A 21,263-nucleotide genomic window follows, 5' to 3' on the forward strand; every position below is an offset into this window, starting at 1 on the left:
GAAATAGTATGAAATCAATAACATAATCTGTGGAAATGAGGGGGAGAGGGATTAGATCCTTGTTAATATTGCTAAATTTTCTAATCCAAAAGGTACAAGAAACTTCCTGTGTAACTCTGGATGGATGGAGAGTAGCATGAGGAAATCAAATATTAAGAGAAGTAAGATGAATTGCCAGCAAGGGTATCTACTAAATCAATAGTTTCAATGGTCATTTATAAAGATGGCCTCAATAGGAGAGTTCTATTTTAAGGTAAACAGTTTTTTGCTCTCTTAGTATATATTACCCAAGATATAAAATTAGAACTTAATAAAAGTAATAATAATAGTAAACTTTAATTGCAGTTATGCAGCTCTCCAAGAATCACGGGTGCACCAGATGTTCTGGCCTTTCAGTTAAGCTAAATAAATGTGAAAATTCCATCAAGAAACAATTGAGATTCAATAAATGATTCTTTCACTTATTTAGCATTTGTAATGGACTTTAGCATTAAGAAAATAATTACATAGACAATACCTATGAGGAGCAATTATAACAAATTTAACCACAAGTCTACAGAAATGAATGCATTTTGCATTTTTCAGATGTCTGATTGCATTTTATTTATATTATATGGTTTTGCAGTTTGAAGGAAATTGTGGCTTAGGTTCAGAAAGAACATCTATTTCGATCAATAATCATTTATTTTAATATAACACTCTGTATATTAAATAACAATTGGAAAGTATATTTTTCAAGACCATTTTAAAAAGTGCCTATCAACTTAATGGGCCTGATGGCCGATTTATTAATGTACTCACATTTTAGTTTTCAGATGGTTTGTGAGAGTTTTCCTTACTGCTATCAGTTTTAAAAATATTAAGAAAAAAATCCATCTTGCAAACAGTGTAAAAAAAAAAGGCCATTTTAGGCATACATTAGTTCTCAGAGAAGCAAATAGACTACTTTTTAGCTTTTGTTGCTCCAAGAAGACATCCCTCTATTGTCTGTATGAGGATGATATTTGGGTGATAATGCAAGTTTGTAGAAAAAAAATTATGAAAAGAGCATTTTTTCATCTTATCCTTAGAGTCACTCAATTTGGAGTGTGTGCTTTGAGTAATTCTATTTTGTGTAGCTTTTAATTGATACATTCTGCCAAGATTTTAAAATTCAAGTGCTAAGTCAATTACATTTAACATAAAACAAGGAAATAACCATATGGAAATCTGAAGGCCTGTGCCAAACCAATTAAAATTGCTAAATTGTATTTATGTCTAACTGCTGATTTGAACATAACAAATTGCGAGTCACATTTGTTCTTTAATGGTAGGTGATTGACATCTTTCCATCACCAGGAAAAAAAAAAAGAATCCCTGCCCAAATGGCTGGTCTGAATATTGGAGGTTTTATGCATGGTCTGCACTCATGTGCCCTTCCCACCCATGGCTAGGGAGCGCCGCAGGTGGAGTGGACACACAATGGGTGTCATCTAGCTCTAGCGTTTGAAGACTTAGATTCCAATTCCTGTTTTACCACTGGTGAGATAAATGACCTTAGGCAAATGGTTAAACTTCTTGGGAATTGCATTTTGTAATCTGTATGATGGTTATAAAATAGTCGTAAAGAGTTTTCTCACATGGTGGTTGTAAGGATTAAAGGAGACTATATATATATATATATATATATATATATATATATATATATATATATATATAGTCTTTATCCCAGCACAGTGGCTTACTGTAGTTACAGTCTGGATTTGTTGTTCCTGAGAAGAGAATTGCCTGCTGGTTAACTTAACAACCAGAGAAAAACTGACTATTGCAGGTAAATGGTGCTTCACCAGCAAAACAGACAGACAACTCTGAATCTGTGGATTCAGTGCTGCCCATTCCAGGCTGATGTCTGTTTATAGACTGTAATGAACACACAGCAAACCAGGAATGTATGCAAACAAAGGCTATATGTGGCACCAAGGATGTTAAATTCTTTAAAAGTGAAAATGAGTGAGAGAATTAGAATTGAAAATAGACAAGTGGAAATATTATCGCCATCTCTGATTCACTTCCATATTTCCACACTCTTGCTTTCTGAGTGCCCCTCGTGTGATGCTGAGGGTTTATTTTGTTTTGGACTGGAGACTTAGCGTCCTCTCCCTGGTGTTCTTGCACTTGCTCTTCTGACTGAGGCCATGCATTCATTTCTGCACGGCATCCTTTTTGTCTTTCCCAGGCAACACGCAGTGACATTGTTATCCATTATGCAAGTTTGGGAGATTTTTTGTTTTCCTTTTCTTGATTCCCTTAGTGTTCCCTTTTGTAAGTTAGGGTAAGGCATTTGGCTGCAAATCAATCTTAGGAGTGATCTTTTATCTTTTTTTCTAGCACATGAATCCAACAGCTGCAGGGGACTGCTTTTGGGTGTAAGTCACCTGTGTAGTCAGAACATTTATGAAACAAATTGAGGCAACACCAGTATGCTTTTATAAGGTATGCTGTTTTCAAGGTTAGTTTGTATAGACTTTGTCTCATAGAAACCATTGACTGTATCCTCACTGATTTTTAGATGCTGCAAAATGTGTTTTTCCTTTTTACTTGACTATGGGCACAGGAAGAACTGTTAACAGGGGCCGGGGGTTTGAGGGAATTGTTATTATCACATCTCTATTTCCTCTGTCCAGAAAAAAAAAAAATAAAGGAGGTGGGGAGTGATTTTCTTATAATTAGGCCTCATGGTTCTTTTTTTGAGATCTCAATGTGTGTCATCTAAAGGAAGACTGTTCTTTATGTTGCTGTCTTTGTCTTTGCCTACATTTCACTGTTTTCCTAGGCAGCCACATTGACTTGGATATTAGGGGATGGAGTTCTTTTATTAGGCTGGATACTGAGTTGTGTGACTTTGGAAAGAGATTTGAATCCCTTCCAACCTCAATTTCCTCAACTGTAAAATGAGGAAGTAGGACTAGGTGATTTCTAAGTGCCTTCCAGTTCTAGAATTTTGAAGGTACTAGTAAAATAGAGGCTTGAACCAGATGGCGTTTAAGCACCCTTTGGTTCTGAGATTTGTGTAGCCATTGCTTTGGTGTGAATAAAAATGATAACCATTATTTTATGATTATGACCCAGCCAACGGGGAGAAAGAGGTTTAAATTTAGACTGTCTGCTTTTAGCCATTTCACCTGCTCCTTGGCATTTCTCTCTAACAAGAATGGTATTTACACTCTGCTATATTAGCAGTATCCACTGTTACTTTCTGTCTTCTGATCTTTAAATCCTCTCCGTAAGGAAGAATCCTAAGGCAAAGGCAGGCGACCAGAGAAGATAGGCTCACAAAGGTAGTGAGTGCCGCCCTGGGCCTGCGTGTCTCTTCTGCTCCTGCCGTCTCCAGTGTCTGGGAGCTTGCAGTAGCCATGGAGGGAATCTGATCACGTAGCAGAAAGGCATTGGTGGGGAGCATGGGGGAATGGGTCCTGTGCTTGGCTCTTGCTCCAGCGCCAGCAGACACTGAGGCTTGGGCAAGTCTTGGACAAGTCCTGGGCAAGTCACTGATCTTAGTAGTATCTCTGGCCCACTCCCTAGCATGAACCCTCAGAAGCCAGGGAAGAGGAGGGGGTCTGCAGCTGGCAAGACGGGCTGGAAAAGGACTGTTGCCTCAGGGAAAGACTGTTCTTGTGGAAGGCACTTGGCTGAGGATTTTCGCAGGTTCAGTCCCCTCTCAGGAACACCTCTCACCTACCTCCTTTCCTGAGCTTCTCTCTAGAACTGACCTCACTGGAGAGTTGGGGCAAGCCCAGTAGCCAGCAGCTGGTTTTCCTCAGCCGTCAGAAGCCATGACAGTCCTTTTCTCATTGTTGACAGGAGACTATTGGAACATCAGCTGGACCCCCGCGCCGGCCAAGAGAGCAGGGATTCTTCAGAAAATTGAGCAGTGGCAGTGGCAGTGACGCTGTCCTCCTCTAAGCCCAGGCAGAGCCTAGGCTAGAGAGCTGCCCACTGAAAGCACACCCAGCATCGGGGCGGCGATCCAGGCTCTCACAGAGGCAGCGGTAGCTCTCCTTTGTGATCTGGGTGCGGGAATTCAGCACTTGCCTCTGCAGGTGTAGCTGTTGCCTTGGTGCTTTGAGTGCTGTGGATTAGAATGTGGGCATGAAGGGCGGCAGCCAGGGTGCCTTTTCTGTGCTCTGGGTGCACAGAGAGTCACTCAAAATGGGCAGTTGCCCTTCAAAGAACGCCTTTGCTCTCTAGGGTGACAATACAAAAGGGCACAAAAGAGCAAGCGTTCTTGAAAAAGAAAGCCCCAGCCTCCTTCACCTTTGCAGAAGCCCCCCCCCCCACCCCCCGCCCACATGCATAGCGTGGCAGGCTGCGGACCTGGGAGGACCCAGCACAGGAGGGTGTGGGGCCTGGTGTTGGCCTTGTTTGCACATACTCTGTTGCCCTTTCAAGAGCAGAATTTCATCTTCTGAACAAAAGCACTGTGGGTGCTTAGAACTTTTGCCTCTTTTTCAACTTGACATAAAATCTCTGAAGCCAGCAGTCTTTCCATTCAAGTGTATCTCACAACTGGCTTAGAATGTGGTCCTAAAGGGTAGTTGAGGGTTTTGAGTAAAACCTCAAAGAATTACAATTTAATAGGGGCTGTCTTTTGTGAGGGACCCCCTTATGCCGAGGTTTCTGCTGTTTCCTGGGAGTCCCTTTCTCGAGGCCTTTCTAGACGACTGCCCGTGAGAGCACACAGATTCCTTGATTTCCAAGCAGAGCGTTGCAGAGAAATGGGCTGTGTTACAAATTCCTTGCTCCTGTCCTGGCACGTGTTGTTCAGGACATATGGATGGCCGTTCAGATTTACATTAACTGCTGAACTGGAGATGAAGAGGAGGGAGGAAGGGGAAAAGTGCTTCATATAAAGTGATTTCTAATGTCATCCAGAAAACCCAGGGATTGCAAAACAAACCTCAGCAGTCACACATCATTATTTATGGTTCTATGTAAACCTACAATTTACTGCTTCTGAAATAGTCAACACATTAGGGATTTCCATGTCTGATGACCAGCGAAAACCTCAGTGATTGCTTTAGTTTGGATCTCTGGCAGTTTAGAAAGCTGCTCTATTCGGCCAGGCCTGCTCAGAGGCCTCTGATGTGTTCTGTTCAGCGGAGGACTGGCTCTGACATGGAATTCTGCTGGTTAGATAGGGTGCATGGCTTGCGCTTTCTGCCTCCAGGTGGTCCAAAATGGGCATTGAAATGCAGAGATAATAAAGGCATTAGAAAACATTCATGAAAAATGAAAGAGAGGTTATTAGCATGTTTTTAATATTGTATGACATTAATTTTATGTACAAAAGCACTACAAAATAGGGTTTATGTTATTCTTTCATTGTTTTGCAACAAATTATAACATTAAAACAATATTCTTAACCCCTGGCCAGGAAAGTATTTTTAAAACTTTAGTACATGTATTTTTTTTTTTTTTTTTTGGTAATGTGCCATACTCTATACCTTAATAATACTTAGAAAATAGTGGGCTGCCTTTTTCTCCCCTTTTGAAACTTGAATCTTTTTTATTCTTAAACAATTTTAATAGACTTTTAAATTCAAAAGCAATTTGATTGTTTATTGTTCTGCGTCTGTACAAATGCCACACATAAATGATTCAGCATGAAGGAAAGGATTTACTGTAGTGTGTGTGTCAAATTTTGACATTTAAATGTGTAGCCATTTTAAAGAGTTTCCATCATTGCTTTATAAAATCAAATCACCCTGCTAATAAGATCAACCAGAGTGGCACTCAGTAGAAAACAGTTCCAAGATTAATTAATTGGGAGAACTTTTCTTCTGGGAGGTAGGTACAGGTTTTTTTTAAAAATCCCATTTCACAGATGAGGAAATTCAGATAAGGTCCTTCCTCTGCCAACTCCACGTGTTTACTGCCAAGAATAACACCCAAAGAGATTTAGCTGGCACAGCCACAGTGCGTTAGTGTGGCTTGTTTAGCACGTCAGAGATACAAATTCTGTTTACAGGAACATGGAATCAAAAGCAAATGCAATTCAGATATTAGGAACAGCTGCCAGTGATAGAATTTGGACCAAAAACTTTTTCATAATTCCAGTTGCCTAGCAGAGTGGCTCATATCAGGTACTCATCGTGTTGTGGAAAGAGTAAATGCCTGATTCAGGTTGTTAGGTGCTGATATACTTTTTGAGGCTTTTTTCCTTTTCTTTTGTTAAAACAGGGCAAATTTTTTAAAAATGTTTAAATTGATTTTAGAGAGAGGAAGAGAGAGGGGAGAAAGACAAAGAGAAACATTGATGTGAGAAACATCATCAATTGGCTACCCCCAGTAGGTGCCCTGACTGGAGTTTCAACACACAACGTGGGGATGTGCCCTGACCAGGAATAGAACCCTCCACCTTCTGATGTATGGGCTGACATTCCAACTGAGCCACACCAGCCAGGGCAAAACAAGGTACATTTTTAACTACTGTGCTGGCTCTATTAAATACACAAATGTGTTTGGTTGATGATTATAAAGGTTACTTTGTTCACCATATAGAGCATTGTTTTCCATGAATATGCAATATAATTTACTAAGCAAAACTGGAGGTCATGTGAGAAAACAGAAAACATGATTGAATTATAGATCAAATGTAGTATTGGTTCTGCCACGGACTAGCTATGTGACCTTCAGTAGGTATTTTTCTCTGAACTTTATTTTCCCAATCTTTAAAATGGGTACAGAAATAACCACCTATTAGTTGTATTGATTAAGTGAGATGGACTATCTAAGGGCACAACGACTTACACTTAGTACACAATCAATTCTTTTTCTACTAAAATAATGAATCATGAAATATTATAGCAAATCCAAATGCTGTAAGAAATGTAAGAAATACATTCATTGTTAGCCATTTCTGCTTTTGCATGAATAAATAAAATAATCCTTAGAGATTAATAGCATTACTTCCTTATGTTATCTGCCTTCTTTAACACTCATAAGTACTCTTAGCAAATTAAACAAAAATTTCCTTCCATTTTATCTCCTTTACCTTTATCCCCTTCCCATGAAAGGAAAGTTATACAAAATAGTCCAAATGACAAGCAGCTTAAAAAGAGAAAGCAGCTTATTGAATAAGGAAATAATAAGAGTAGTTGATAAGTTAATATATACTTGTTGATTACGCACCACGATGAGGTGCAAACTGCACGGGTACGTCTCATTTGATTCTCGCCCCCAAAAAGTTATGAAGTAAATACTATTGTTGATATCACTTTTTTAAACAAATAAGGAACTTAAAGTTCAGAGAGTTTAAGAAAACGTGCCCCAAATTAAAAGAAGAATAAAATGCAAGTAAGCAGAAAATCTTGGATGTGAAGCCAAGGCTGTTGAATTCTAAAGACGCGATTCCACTTAGCCATATTTAGGTGTACATACATAGACGTGCAGTCTGTACAGTGTGAGCTTTTTTGGTTTTAATTTGTCTGTGGCGATGATAGCTTTTAGTCTTATATGGGGAGGACTGAGGCAGGAAAGCTGAGCTTCTGGGTGAGGGAGAGGTAGCTTCTGACCCAGCTCCTTAGTCCCACCAGGAGGGTAAATGGTTGTGGGAGCAACAAGGCTCACACAGTCAGGGCACCTGCCCCTCCCTCAGTCTCCTCAGCTGTCAAATGGGTGCCTCACCTGACTGCTGTGCGGGGGGCCCTTATCAACGGTAAAAGGGCCATTTTACTTTATGGAATTAAGAATTACTGTCTAAACCTTGGTGTCTTTCAAATAAAATCGTACTCTTATCTGCAGAGGGCAGGTTTTAAAATATTTTAAGATGGTGTTGCAAATTAGTACACTCTTAGAAAAAAAGATGCTTCAGGGATCACTTAATTCAATCGGTCCTGACCCTATTTTCACGCTGTTTTCAAAAGCAACTCTAAGTGCCTGTGAGCATATTAGAAAACTATAATGATATCTTTATGCTCTGCCTGTTTTTCAAAACTACCAGCCACTCAAGTTAGGACCTTTGCTCTGTTATTCATTTTCTGCTTTAACACGACGATTTTTTAAACAAATGACCACGGGCACACCCTTGTCAGCAGCATCGCTATGGGACTTACTCATCAGGTTTAGCGGAAACAAAAGTGTTAGCTGGAAGGTCCTGGCATCATCTGAACACAGATGATGGACACAGCACGGCAGAGTATGATGGACCGAGCAGCCTGCAGCTGGGCAGCCTGCTGTGGTTGGCTCAGCACGGGATCTCGGAGCCTCCGTTTCCACAGCTACAAAACATGGACAGCAAGAGTACACTTCTCAAAGACGGTCATGAAGATTCAGTGAAATAATCCACAGGAAAGCCCTCCGTCCAGCACTGGCACATGGGAAATACTAAATAAACGTTTACTGTTATCCTTAGCCTTCAGCAATTGGTAAGCTTATCAGTGTGGTGCCTCCTGTCTGAGAGAAAGTGCCTTTAAAAGTCCCCACTGTCTGAATGGAAGGGAAAGCTGGAGCCATTTATCCAAAGAACTCGGGCTTTCCATCCACTGCAGTCCTGAATAATTGGATTGCTTTCATTCCCTACTATCACAAAACCAGAAAAACAGTTAAGTGTGTATAATGATATCTCCAGATAGTTCACCTAGAGCGCGGTTACTTCTTTCTATCATGCGCCAAGGTCACCGAGCGAACGGCACACAGGCGCTGGCTTCCGAGCCAGGCGGCCAGCACCAGAGCCTGCATTCCTGAACTCTATGCTGTCCCTAGAATTGGGGAGGGGGGGCCGAACGTGAGTCCTTCTCATGGATTGGTGAGTGATGCCCTACTTTTCCCTATCCGGAAGAAGAGGTCATTTTTCGCATTAACAGAAAGATAGCCCCTTGTCAAGGGAGAATGGAAAGAGTATGGCTTTTGGGTCAAAAGCACCTAGGTTTTACCTCTGGTTCTTGACTCCAGCTTGCCAAGAGATCCTATGCAAATGACTTAACTTTGCTTCACCTTTTCCTACCTGAATTTCCTCTTCTGTAAAATGTACTAATAATACTTAGCACCTTTCCTCTCTCCCTTCCTCCCCCCACTTTCCCCCCTGCTCCTTTCACCCCCTCCCTCTTCTTCTGGTCCCCTTCCTTCTTTACCTTTTTAACCTAGGAATAATGTGCTGTATACCTGTCTTGTAGCTGGCCCTCACAGATTTTTACTATGATAAAAAAGTATTTTCCAGACCTCATCCATGTTTTCCAGCTATACCGTGAATTATGTTTGCGCACAGTGTTTGACCCATTGATCTCACAGACACTTGAAGGAGCGTGGACTTTGGAGTCAGAGAGAATGTGGCCTAAGTCCCAGCTCCATTATTCACCAAGACCATGCGCATGCTATTTACTTGCTTCCTCTAGGCCCCAATGCCCTCACGTGTCTACTGGGGTAACAGTACATAGAAGAATACAAAGATTAAATGAGATAATAGGTGGACATTGACCCAGAACTGATGTTCAGTAAGTGGTGTCTCTAATCTTTAGGGACTGGATTATGCCAGCAGACAGATCAGACTTCTACTCTGTTTGCTGCTTTTGTGTGACGGCTGTAGTAATTAAAAACCCGCGGCCATTGAAAAGCATGGAGAGATTAGGGCTGATTATGGGAAATGAGATTATGTAACTGTGATCTGAGATTAGGGAAGGGTCTGGATCTCGGTCAGCATGGATCTTTGAAACTAAGGATGCTAACACATGCCTTGGCTGCCTCACAAGTTGTAAGAGGCAAAGAGGTGATGGACAGAGCAGTTCTCTACAGACCAGGAGGTTCCATTCATAGCCCTAGGGTCATATTATCCTTCTAAACCTTGAGTGATGAAAAAATCTAAACTTTCTAAATTTATGAAAGACATTGTTTATTAATGTCTTCCAAAAGGAGCTTCAAACTATTTTATGTATAGTATGTATTAATAACTTTGCAGACTCAGATCTGGAGTCACCTCTTTTGGATGACTCTAAGTCACTTAATTCTGCTAACATTCTGATTTTCTCATTTGTAAAATGAGGTTTACAATGGTGTCTAACTCCTTAGGTGGTTGTGAGGATTAAATGAGCCAATACATGAGAAGGGCTAGTACTGTGCCAGGTATCCAGAAAATCTAGGTAAATGTTAGCTGCTGTCAAGAAAAATTCACTTTTACATTTAAAGTCCCTTTCTTGGGACGTGGGGAGGGGGCAGTATGTGTTGAATTTAGTAAGTGTGTTTGATCAACAGTTTGGGATTGTTTTCATTACGAATTCAGGGTTTATTTTCTTATGGGTGATTGTGTTTAGAGTTTAAGGGATTGATTGTCCAGGTTAATCTTTGAGTAAGTTTTGTATCCATCAAGACAGACTCGAGTTCCTTTTATCAGGCCATTACTTCAGGTAAACATGCATTCCATTCTCTGACAGAACATTAAACTGTTATATTCCTTTTGATGGAGTGCTGACTTGTTCAAGCATTTGTAACAGAAAACAGCTTCTGTTTTCTGACATTGTACAACTTAAAGGCTTTTTCTAGAGGTCTCTTGACTGAATCTTTGACTGTTGCTACCTCAACAATCAAGTAACCAACCCAGAAATGTGGAAATGTGTGAGTTCAGAGTAGGATCTAAGACAAAAAACCTCGAATCAAGACTGTAAAATCAAGAATTGAAAAATCTCTTTAAATCAGAAAAAGGAAAAAAACAAAGCTAAGTTCATTTTAAGGGCTAAAGTAGAATGAGACAGAGTCATTGGCCTGAATTATTTTTAAAAATTGCTTAGAAGCGCTGGATTACAAAGGGGCCTAATTTTGCATCTTTCCCTGAAAATTCGTGTCCTGGCATTTGAGAGGTAATACAGGAAAGACAAGAATGTGCTGATATATGGCTTAGTCCCTCCCAGGGTATGCGTTTCATTATCCAACAAAATGAATGGCGAATTCTGTAATTTTAAAAATTGTCTCTCACACATACCATCTGGAGTTATGATGGAAGGCTGACCATGCATCTACCTTGGTTCAAATCCTCCAATGACGTTGCATTACCTGAAGGGTAAAGTCCAAACCCTCAACAATTATACAGGTTCTCTGTGACGTGGCTGGTGCTTCTCGCTGCCACTCCCCAGATGGTAGAGTTCATTCCAGTGGCTCCTAACTGTGAACAGTGGTATAGTGGCGAGCTCACCACTTAGCCTCAGAGGCCTGGCAGCCTCTCCACTTGTCTAGCTGAGATGATGCCTCCTCACAGAAACCCTCCCTCATATCTGTTTGCCCTTCTTCCCTGGCCCCATCCCCACTGTGTTTAGTGATCTTACCCTGTGCTCCTATAGCATTAAGAAAAATTGTGTGCTTAAAACATACAGAACACATCATTTTACTCACCTGTCTACCTGCCTAAATCACCTCATGTTGGTACCCCTAGCTGGTGGCCCAGCACCAACATCTTGGTAGAGATTTTCAGAACCAAACTGTGAGTTGTGAATCATGCCAGGTGTATGTTTGACTGAATCATTTACTATCGGCACTCTGAATGTGCATCAGCATTCTACTCATGGATGTGGGTATTTAGCAACTTTGTGCTTCCTGACCTCGCTGACATTCAGTTGACGGCGAGGCGGTGACTTGGAAGGTAGGAGGAAATTTAGAACTGCTGGTAGGCACCGATGACTATAGGAAGCAAACCTAACTGTGCACACAACACTGCTCTACACAAACCCACATTCTTCAAATATAATTCTGCTCGGAGGGAAAAGTAATAAATGGGCCACTTGGGTTGTAGAAGAGAGTGGAGACCAGGATTTAAAAAAGGTGAAGCTGGGGCAAGTTGCTTGGCATCTTTGAGGAAAGAACACAGTGGTTGAATGGCAAGTACCAGCTGGTGCTTGCTAATTTCAGATGTTTAAAGGGCTGATGAGCCAGAAAAGATTTTAAGACATGGTGCTGTTGATGGTGAAGAAGGAAATGTTGATTTTGATGCTCATTCAATGTGTGAGGTTCCGAGCTAAGTGTGTGGGTTGCACGTTTTATCTCCGCTAATTCTCTCCACCTGTGAGGGTGGTAGTGTGATTATTCTATTTTATAGAAGGGGAAGGTGGGCTTAGAGAGGTTGAGCAAGTTGCACAGCATCTCACAACTAGAATCATGAAATCTGATCTCTGTGCTCCTCCTAATCCCTTGCTTGGTGCTGCTGTCATCTTCCTTTTCTTTGCCTAGATAAGACATTTTTGATAGATAATAATAAGGCTGATACATACAGTAAATGGATTCTTTTCCCAAATTACCGCCCCCCCCCCCTTCAAAATGCTTCCTTTCATATATTTTTCCACAGTTTGTGCTGGTTAATAGTTAGCCAGTGCAATAGACAAGGATGGTATGTTGTGTAGTTTTGCCTACTGTTGTGTATTATCTCTATCCAGAAAGTCATGAAAGACAGAAAATAGACAACATGAGAATTTTTAGATGGTTCCATCTGAATGGTATTTATGGATATAAAACAGATGTGGTTAAGCAATTGCAACAAAATAATGTTTTAGTACTTAAGATCAAAGATATATTTAAACGTGGAGGAAGGAAGTTGGAGGATTAACAAGAAATGACGTTTTCAAATTTCACTTGTGGTTAGAAGACACCCATTTAATCTGTGATCAGAAGTTACCAAGGCAATCACAGTACTGCCTTAAAACACAGGGCTCTATACAGTGATTTTATGTCTTTAGCAGATTAATTTGCAGGATACTCTTTGGATGCCAAGTTTTCAAAGTTCTGACATTTTTTAAAAGTTACACAAACCTGTACCATGGCCTATTTTCATTTTGTCTATTTTTTTATTTGTATGTATGTGGTTTTTTAAAACTTAACCCCAATGAGGTTTGTTTTGTTTTGTTTTAAATATATTTTTATTGATTTCAGAGAGGAAGGTGGGGGGGGGGGGGAGAGAGAGAGAGAGAGAGAGAGAGAGAGAGAGAGAGAGAGAGAGAGAAGATGAGAGTGAATCATTGATTGGCTGCCTCCTGCATGCCCCCCACTGGGGATTGAGCCCACAACCCTGGCATGTGCCCTTGGCCAGAATCAAACCCGGGGAACCTTTAGTCTGCAGGCCGACGCTCTATCCACTGAGCCAAACTGGCTAGGGCTAGTTGTATGTTTTTGTTAATTAGGTAATCTTGGTTTTGGGTGTAGAACTGAAAGGTTAATATTCCTGGCACCCATACAGCTTTTAAAGTTTTAAATAATGTCCTATCTCAGAGAGCAAAGTCTCCCTCCTGCCTCGGTTTACAAATAAAAGCTCCAAAGGGCACCATCAATGAGGAGAGGCGCTCACATACCAGACTTTAAGCAATGAAGTCAATGTGCAAAATGGTTTGTGCAGATTTGGCTCCTGAATCTTACAGCAGCTGCAACATATCTTTTAAATTTCATTGAGCTGGGTCCACAGCTCACAGGGTCCTCTCTCCACTTCCTGGGAAGTAAGTCCCCATTCTCCCCCATGCGGTGAGAGACTCTCTTTGCTTTCCAAGCAGTCCTCCTGTTTACATTTATGCTTCCATCTCCATTTGATTCCTCAGCAAAGCAGCTGCTTTGAGGAGCCCACAGGATTGTGATGGTTATTTGCCACTCAACCCTCTTTTCTGCCCAAAGAGCAAAGTGTCTGTTTTTCCCCCCCAACATGATTGTGAGAAAGGACTTGAGGGTTTAAAGTATATTCTTCGTATTCTTCTTTTGATTTTTACACTAGGGAGCTCAATTCATAATCTTCCTGAGTCTTCTTCAAGGAAGAATTTCAGAACATAAAATAGTTTACATTTACTTTGAAGGTTGTTAATTCGGAACCTTTTTAAAAATAATAAAAGGTGTGATGCCAGTACTCACATCCTGATAGATTGTAAAAAGCCTTCTCCTTTTGTTTCTGTTATATCTCTTCTTTTCTCTACTGAATTTGGAGTCTCCTCTTACATACTGGAATTGTGGAGAATGGTAAGCATACATGCCTGGATATCATGATGGAAAAGCTGAATAAAAGAAAACAAGTCATGTGAGAGGAGAGCAGAAATCCTATGCCCATATTACTCTAAAGAAAAGGTGACTGATTTTATTCTCTAGTCAAACTAGGGATGGGTCTGGATGACTAAAGGATTCGGTTCTCTGAGGTGTTTGTTTGTTTGTTTGTTTTGCCTACTGTAGTAAAGATGACAGATAGAGAACAGTTAGCCAATGCTTTGGGAAGAGATAAGATTAGCATTTGAAAGCTCAACCAGTGTTATCACTTCTGAACATGTTTGCTCTCAAATGAAATCACATTCCATGTGTATTTCCAGTGCCAAATCACCATGATTAATTTTTTTATGAATGGCTGTTTAAGAAATTTTGAGGGATTACAGCTCATTGGGGAAACAGGGAGAAAGTTATAGTTGCATTTTATACTAAACTAGAGGCCCAGTGCATGAAATTTGTGTACTGGAAGGGGATGTTCCCTCAGCCTGGCCTGCGCCCTTTCACAGTCTGGGAACCCTTGGAGGATGTCTGACTGACGGCAGTTGACTTTAGTGCTGCCACGGAGGCAGGAGAGGCTCCCGCCACCGCTGCTGCACTTGCCAGCTGTGAGCCTGGCTTCTGGCTGAGCGGCACTCCCCCTTGTGGGAGCACACTGACCACCAGGGGGCAGCTCCTGTATTGAGTGGGATTGGGCCAAAACGGGCTCTCTGACATATCCCAAGGGGTCCTGGATTGCGAGAGGGTGCAGGCCAGGCTGAGGGACCCCACCAGTGAATGATCGCTGGGCTGAGGAGGGACGCAGGAGGTTGGCCAGCTGGGGTGGGGGGAGGGGTCACGGGAGGGCTCCAAGGTATGTCTGGCCCATCTCACTCAGTCCCAATTGACTGGACCCCAGCAGCAAGCTAACCTACCGGTCGGGGTGTCTTCCCCCTGGTGGTCAGTGCACGTCATAGCTACTGGTCGATCGGTCAACTGTTTGCCCCCTAGTGTTAGTGAACGTCATAGTGACTGGTTGATCAGTCAACTGTCTGCCCCCTGGTGGTCAGTGCACATCATAGCAAGCGATTGAGCGGCCTTAGCATATCATTAGCATATTATGCTTTGATCAGTTGAACGGGCGACCAGATGACTGGACACTTAGCATATTAGGCTTTTATTATATAGGATTCTAAGTAAACTACAGAATTGTAGACTTCTCACAGACTTTCACTGAACTTACTGTAGGAAAGTACCTACATTTTTAAAAAAATATGTCCCTGATGCCTTGGCCAGTGTGGCTCAGTTGGTTGGTTGGGCATTATCCTGTGCATGGAAAGGTTGCCAGTTGATTCCAGGTTGGGGCATATGCCTGGGTTGTAGGCTCAATCCCCGGTAGGGGGCGTGCAGGAGGCAGCCAACGTTCTGCTCTCACATCAGTGTTTCTCTCTCACCCTCTCTCTTCTTGTCTCTCTAAAAAAATTCAGTTAAATAAATAAATAAATAAATAAATAAAACTATGCCCCTGTTGAGTCAACTAAGTAAAGTAACTTCATATCATACTTACCTTTAGAAAGGGAGCTCTGGGGATTTAAAAGTTCAGCATTTTGGTTTATTGTCATAGTTTCTTGCCACATCTCAAAGAAAAGGCATTTTCCACTAGTTGTTTACATACTAAAAATTGTTTATTGCTCTATTTACTACCAGAAAAGCAACTGCCTAGAGGCTAGAGATACAATAGTGAGCAAAACAGTTACATTGTTCCTGCTCCTCATGGAGTTTACAGTCTATCTCTGGTTTTATATCCTAATTTTTCATTTTTCATGGCGCTAGAGAAGTATTTAAAGGTACAAAGACACACACAAAATAAAGGTACAAAGAAAACAGTTAGAAGTTCAACCTGAGGCCCATTTAGCTAATGTCATGTTTTGGATAATTAAGAGAATATTGTGACGTTACACTTGTCATCATTAGAATTTTTTAATTAAATCTTTATTAATTTAATCTTAATACTTTCTCCTTTCTCCCCTCCCCCGTTGACCCCAAAATGTCTCCTTTTTCTCTCCATTGACCCTTTCCAGCCCACCCCCTGCCCCTTCCCCAGGACAAAACTCTTATGTTTATCCTGCATTCACTCATTTAAAAAATATATTTGAGAGGCTTCTCTGTGCTCAGCACTGTTGTATGAACGAAACAGGAACTGAAAGAATCTGCCTTATGGTGCTCAAACTCAAGTGCAGGAGACAGATAATAAGCAAAGCTGGTGGGTGATGTTGCAATGCTGTTGTGTGAATATGGACACCATCTGCTGAGGATTGAATCCTGCAGACTTGTCTGTGCCCCATTTCACATACTGAGTATATTCTCTCTTTTTTAAAAAATTTCTTTATTGATTTAGGTATTACATATGTGTTCGTATCCCCCCCATTACCCTCCCCCTCGCCCACCCCCCACTCAAGCCCTCACCCTCCTTTTGTCTGTGTCCATTGGTTAGGCCTATAGGCATGCATACAAGTCCTTTGGTTTGATAGCTCCACCTTACCCCCACCCTCCCCTACCTTCCCTCTGAGGTTTGACAGTCTGATCGATGTTTCTCTGTCTCTGGATCTGTTTTTGGTCATCAGTTTATGTTGTTCATTATATTCCACAAATGAGTGAGATCAATTTGGATCTTGCTGCCACCGGGGTCTGCACTATATAAAAGAGATTTTGATCAGAGGAGCACTTTTGCAGGTATTTTAGAAGCAGTTTGCAATACATGCAATCCACAGATGTGAAAGAGCATGTATGTGAGGGGGGTCAGTCCAAGGCACTAGAGCTAAGAAGGAAGAACAAGACTAATAGAATCCTCACCCTCACACCATTTACATTCTTGTCAGAGGGACAAGCCATAAGCGAATAAAGTCATTGGAGTATGGAGATAATTTCTGATGAAAATGTTATTGCAGTTGAAATAAAACAGTGATATGAACGTTGAAGCTACCAGTGCTTAGGTTACCTGGGAAGGCTTATCTGAGAAGGTGATATTTGAACTGAATCCTGAGTGAAAAGAAGGACTTGCCTCTTGCAGAGCCCAAGAGGGGAAAAGCTTACAGCGCCAAGTGCAAAGGGCTTAAGGCAGGAATACCGTCCGAGTGTTTGAGGAGCAGAGAGGAGGCCAGAGTGGCTGGCGTATGGTGGGGGCAGGGCCTGGGAAGGTAATGAGCATGGAGGTGGGCACATCTGCCTTACTCACCACCTGGTAGGCCTGTCAGGCGTTCACTCTTGATTGTAAATGTAATGGAAAGGCATTCAGAGGTTTTAAGCAGACAGCGATGTTTTATATTCCCAGAAGACCACACTATTGTAAGTAAAAGTATACAAGCAAAGGAGGCTCTTTAGAGGGTGCTTTCAGTCTTCCAGGCAGGAGTGATGGAGAGAAGGGAATGTTTCCGGGTACATTTTACTGATAGAACTGATAGGACTTGACAGACTGCATGTAGAAACAGAGTAATGGAGAGAATCAAGGATGGTGCCCTGAGTTTTGGCTTGAACCGCCGTGCTTCCAGTCTGGAAATGACATTTCTGGGGATGACTGTTCTAGATATGGTTGAAAAGACATCAGTGGTGATAACTACAGTGGCCATCTATGAAGGTGTGCTATTTTCAGGTACTATACTAAGTGCTTTAACACACATAACGCCATCTAATCCTCAACAAGGCTGTGAGGTGGGTTCTGTATTGTGCACGTTACAGCTGGGCCAACTAAAGCACAGTTCAATGAACTAATTTTGCAAAGGCCACAAGGCTAGTCAGTGGCAGAAGAGAGATTTAAAAATTGGCAGCCTAATTCTAGAATCACTGCTGCCCAGCCCCCCACTCTCTACTGTTCTTTTTTTTTTTTTTCCATGCATGGGTTAAACACGCTGTTTTCTAAAACTGTGTTGGATTCCTGCTGAAGCTAAAGTTGACTTTTGAAACTCTGCAGTTTAGGTTAACATTCACCCATTGCCCAAACAATTGGGCCTCACTTTTGCACCAGGTGGAGAGGAGCCTGCCTGCTTTGGGGGAGTTGATCCAATCCAAGTGCAGGGGGCAGTTTCACAACCTCTTTTTATCAACTTTCCTGTGCTGATCTTTAATCTATGGGGAGGCAGAGCATAAGTGGGATTGGGACATTCACTGTTAGTATAGCTTTAATTCTGAAGCCAACATTGAAAGCATTAGTAAGAATGATAAAATAATAACTATAGCATTAACAAGTCATGTCATGATCTGCATTGTGCCATTCCTGTTGTGGGTGCTTTACATAACTGTCTTATTTAATCTATAAAAAAAAGTCAAAGAAATGTGATCACCCCAGGAAAACTGAGAGTTTCCATAATCTGTTTAGGTAACAGCATGTAAGTTATGGAACCATGATTTGCATCTAGGTCTCACTTTTGCTGATGTTGTTCTATTCTAAGCATCACCTCTTTCATAAGCAATGAACTTGCAATTTACTGTGCTTCAGGTGGCAGACAGATATCCAGAGGAACATGTCCTGGGCGTATCAGAGGTAAATTGTTTTGTGTTGCTTCAAGTGGTAGAATTGCATTAACATTCTTATGGATTGCCAATTAAAAATGGCTCTTCATAAAAATTTTTATATGATTCTTATTTTATAATTTGAATTTTGAAATACTAATGGAAAATTCCCAAGGAACATCTAGACTAGCCTTTATGAGACATAAATGCTTAATAACTTGGGTCTTTACTCCTAGTATTGCTTAAGGTTTAATTGCAGATAGTATAATCCACTCTAGTTAGTAAAGAAGAGATGTATTGAAATGTATTTGATGGCTTATAAAATCACCGGCAGGCCTAGAAGAGTATGCTAACAGAATACTGTAGCACCGAGAACCCAGTTAAGTCCACTGCTGTCTGTGTAGCTGCTACAGCCAATGCAGGAAGCTGTTACTGCTGCAGGTTGCATAGTCTAGTTGCCCCAACACCACTCAAGCCAACAAAGTGCATGTCTAGCCTCCAACTTCTCATGTCAAGGATTTTCTTCCCATATTAAACCCTGCAGTGTGGTGCCTGATGGTCAAAACCTAAACTCATCTGCAGGTGTACTAGATGCAGAGGAGTCCAAGAAATACAGATTTCAGTTTTGTAACCACTACAGTGAGAAGGATATGCTAGGAGGGAGCTGGAATGGAACTTGAGAGAACCGATCCACAGTACCCACCACACTCGCTACATTTAACTTTTCTTTTTGAGATTACTCTAAATCGGGAGCATCTGCTATGTAGCCCTTGAACCGAGTGCCACCTTGTATATATACCTTTGAGACCTTTTTGTTTGTTTTTCCTAATGATATAGCACCCATGAACAAGTACAGCCTAAACAGCCTGACTCAGACCTGAGAGAGTACCCAAGAATTACATGAAGGGCTAGTTAAAAGTGCACATTCCTGCCATAGCAGGTTTGGCTCAGTGGATAGAGCGTCAGCCTGCGGACTGAAGGGTCCCAGGTTTGATTCTGGCCAAGGGCACATGCCTGGGTTGCGGGCTCAATCTCCAGTGGGGTGCATGCAGGAGGCAGACAATGATTCTTTCTCATCATTGATGTTTCTATCTCTCTCTCCTTCTCTATTACTCTCTGAAACCAATAAAGAAATATATATATATTTTTTAAAAGTGCACATTCCTGAGATATGCCTTCAGAAAATTGGATACCTCACTACGCCCAGGAATCTGCATCCTAAGTAAATACCCTAATAATAGCACTTTGATCTAAACCCTTGTCCATGAAAAGGGGGACATTTCAATATTTTATTCAGTTCATCCAAAGGCAATTGGTGCATCCAGCATACATTGTGTAATTGGGAAGACTCATGCCGGGACCTTCGCAGATTGGGCTGGTCATCTGATGTCATAAAGAAAACGATCAAGACTGTGGGTGTTTTTGAACTCAGGGCCTTTAGCCCCATTGGTTTTCATGCTGTTTAGAGGGAGTTAAAGCAGAGTACAAAGATCTCATTTATTTAATGGAGTCAGAAACCCAGGTGGGGAAAAACACTTTAGTGGCAATTTCCTGAGCTGCTTCCTGACAGTGTTTTCTTTGAATTTAACGGCCCTATGAGACCAAACTTGTCAGACTCCCAGTAGCTGATCTGATAAGACCTCTGAACCCGTTTAATTTCAACTGTAGGGAAAATGCATGAGAAGTTCGAGAGAGTTCAGGCATTCAGTCCACATTCAGCACCTGGGATCAGATAGCAACTGAAGCTCTGCACTTATTTTTTAGCTCTAAGTTGTTTGGAGATCAAAAGATTCTACAGATTTTGAAGAATTGCAGGGTTTTTTATTTTCCTGAGATTACAGTTTCAGAAGTGAGTCACATACTTGGGAGAGTGTGAATTACGGTTTATGTTTTTGTATCTGTTTTTGGAAAGCTTATCATGGTGGTTCAATGCAATTATTTGACATGACAGTGAACAATGCCATCCAGCAAGAACAGGTGCCCATGGAGTACTGAAAGTTGGTATGCGGATTCAAGAACTGTCATGAATTTTTTATTTTTTTGCTATGTTCCTATACCTTGGCCAATGCTGGGGGTCTGTCTCTCTTATTTCTTTAAAAATATATTCATATAGTGAAAATAATTGGCAATGGATATGTTCATCTAGGTCAGCCATGGGCAAACTACGGCCCGGAGGCCGGATCCGGCCCATTTGAAATGAATAAAACTATTGAAAAAAAAGACCGTACCCTTTTATGTAATGATGTTTACTTTGAATTTATATTAGTTCACACAAACACTCCATCCATGCTTTTGTTCTGGTCCTCCGGCCCAGTTTAAGAACCCATTGTGGCCCTCGAGTCAAAAAGTTTGCCCACCCCTGCCCTAGATTCTAGTCTGAGCTAGAAGTCGTTCGTAGGGATTGTCATGCAATGGCAAAGCCTCTGAACTCACCTGGCTGTCATTTACCACAGAGGCGTTGTTCCTCCTGAAAGACCCTGTAAGAAAGAGGAAGGCTTAGTCGATCTTTTCAGCCCCACCCTTTTAGAGCTATCTTCCCTTCTACAGACTGAAGTTAACTTTCTAGCCCTTCCAGATATTACCCGCTATCTTCCTCACTTTCTAGGCAAGCTGTTGTGGTATATCCTTGAAATTCCCCACACTCATTTATCCCTGTGGTCCACCCACTACGGTCTGACTCACTACGGAAACTGTCTTCATCAAGGTCAACTCCACCAGGTACCCCTCAGCAACCACCAGGTGGACCTCTTGTAGTGCTTGCTTTATTGACCGTTCTCTGTTTTGTACATTCTTCTCCATTGGCCAAGGTGCCCCAC

At 41.6% G+C, this 21,263-nt stretch overlaps 1 protein-coding gene across 1 annotated transcript in view; it reads left to right on the forward strand.

Moving 5' to 3' along the window:
• Positions 1-223: 223 nt before the first annotated feature.
• The window catches only part of KITLG (KIT ligand), a gene marked incomplete at its 5' end in the record, with an annotated part of 91,646 nt that continues 70,606 nt past the window's right edge, over positions 224-21,263 (forward strand). The window contains one exon of the mRNA XM_081084628.1: positions 224-253. Coding sequence (XP_080940754.1) covers positions 224-253 — 30 coding nt within the window. The remainder of the gene's footprint in view (positions 254-21,263) is intronic.

Source organism: Myotis nattereri (assembly GCF_964212035.1).
Source record: "Myotis nattereri genome assembly, chromosome: 2".
NCBI lineage: Eukaryota > Metazoa > Chordata > Mammalia > Chiroptera > Vespertilionidae > Myotis > Myotis nattereri.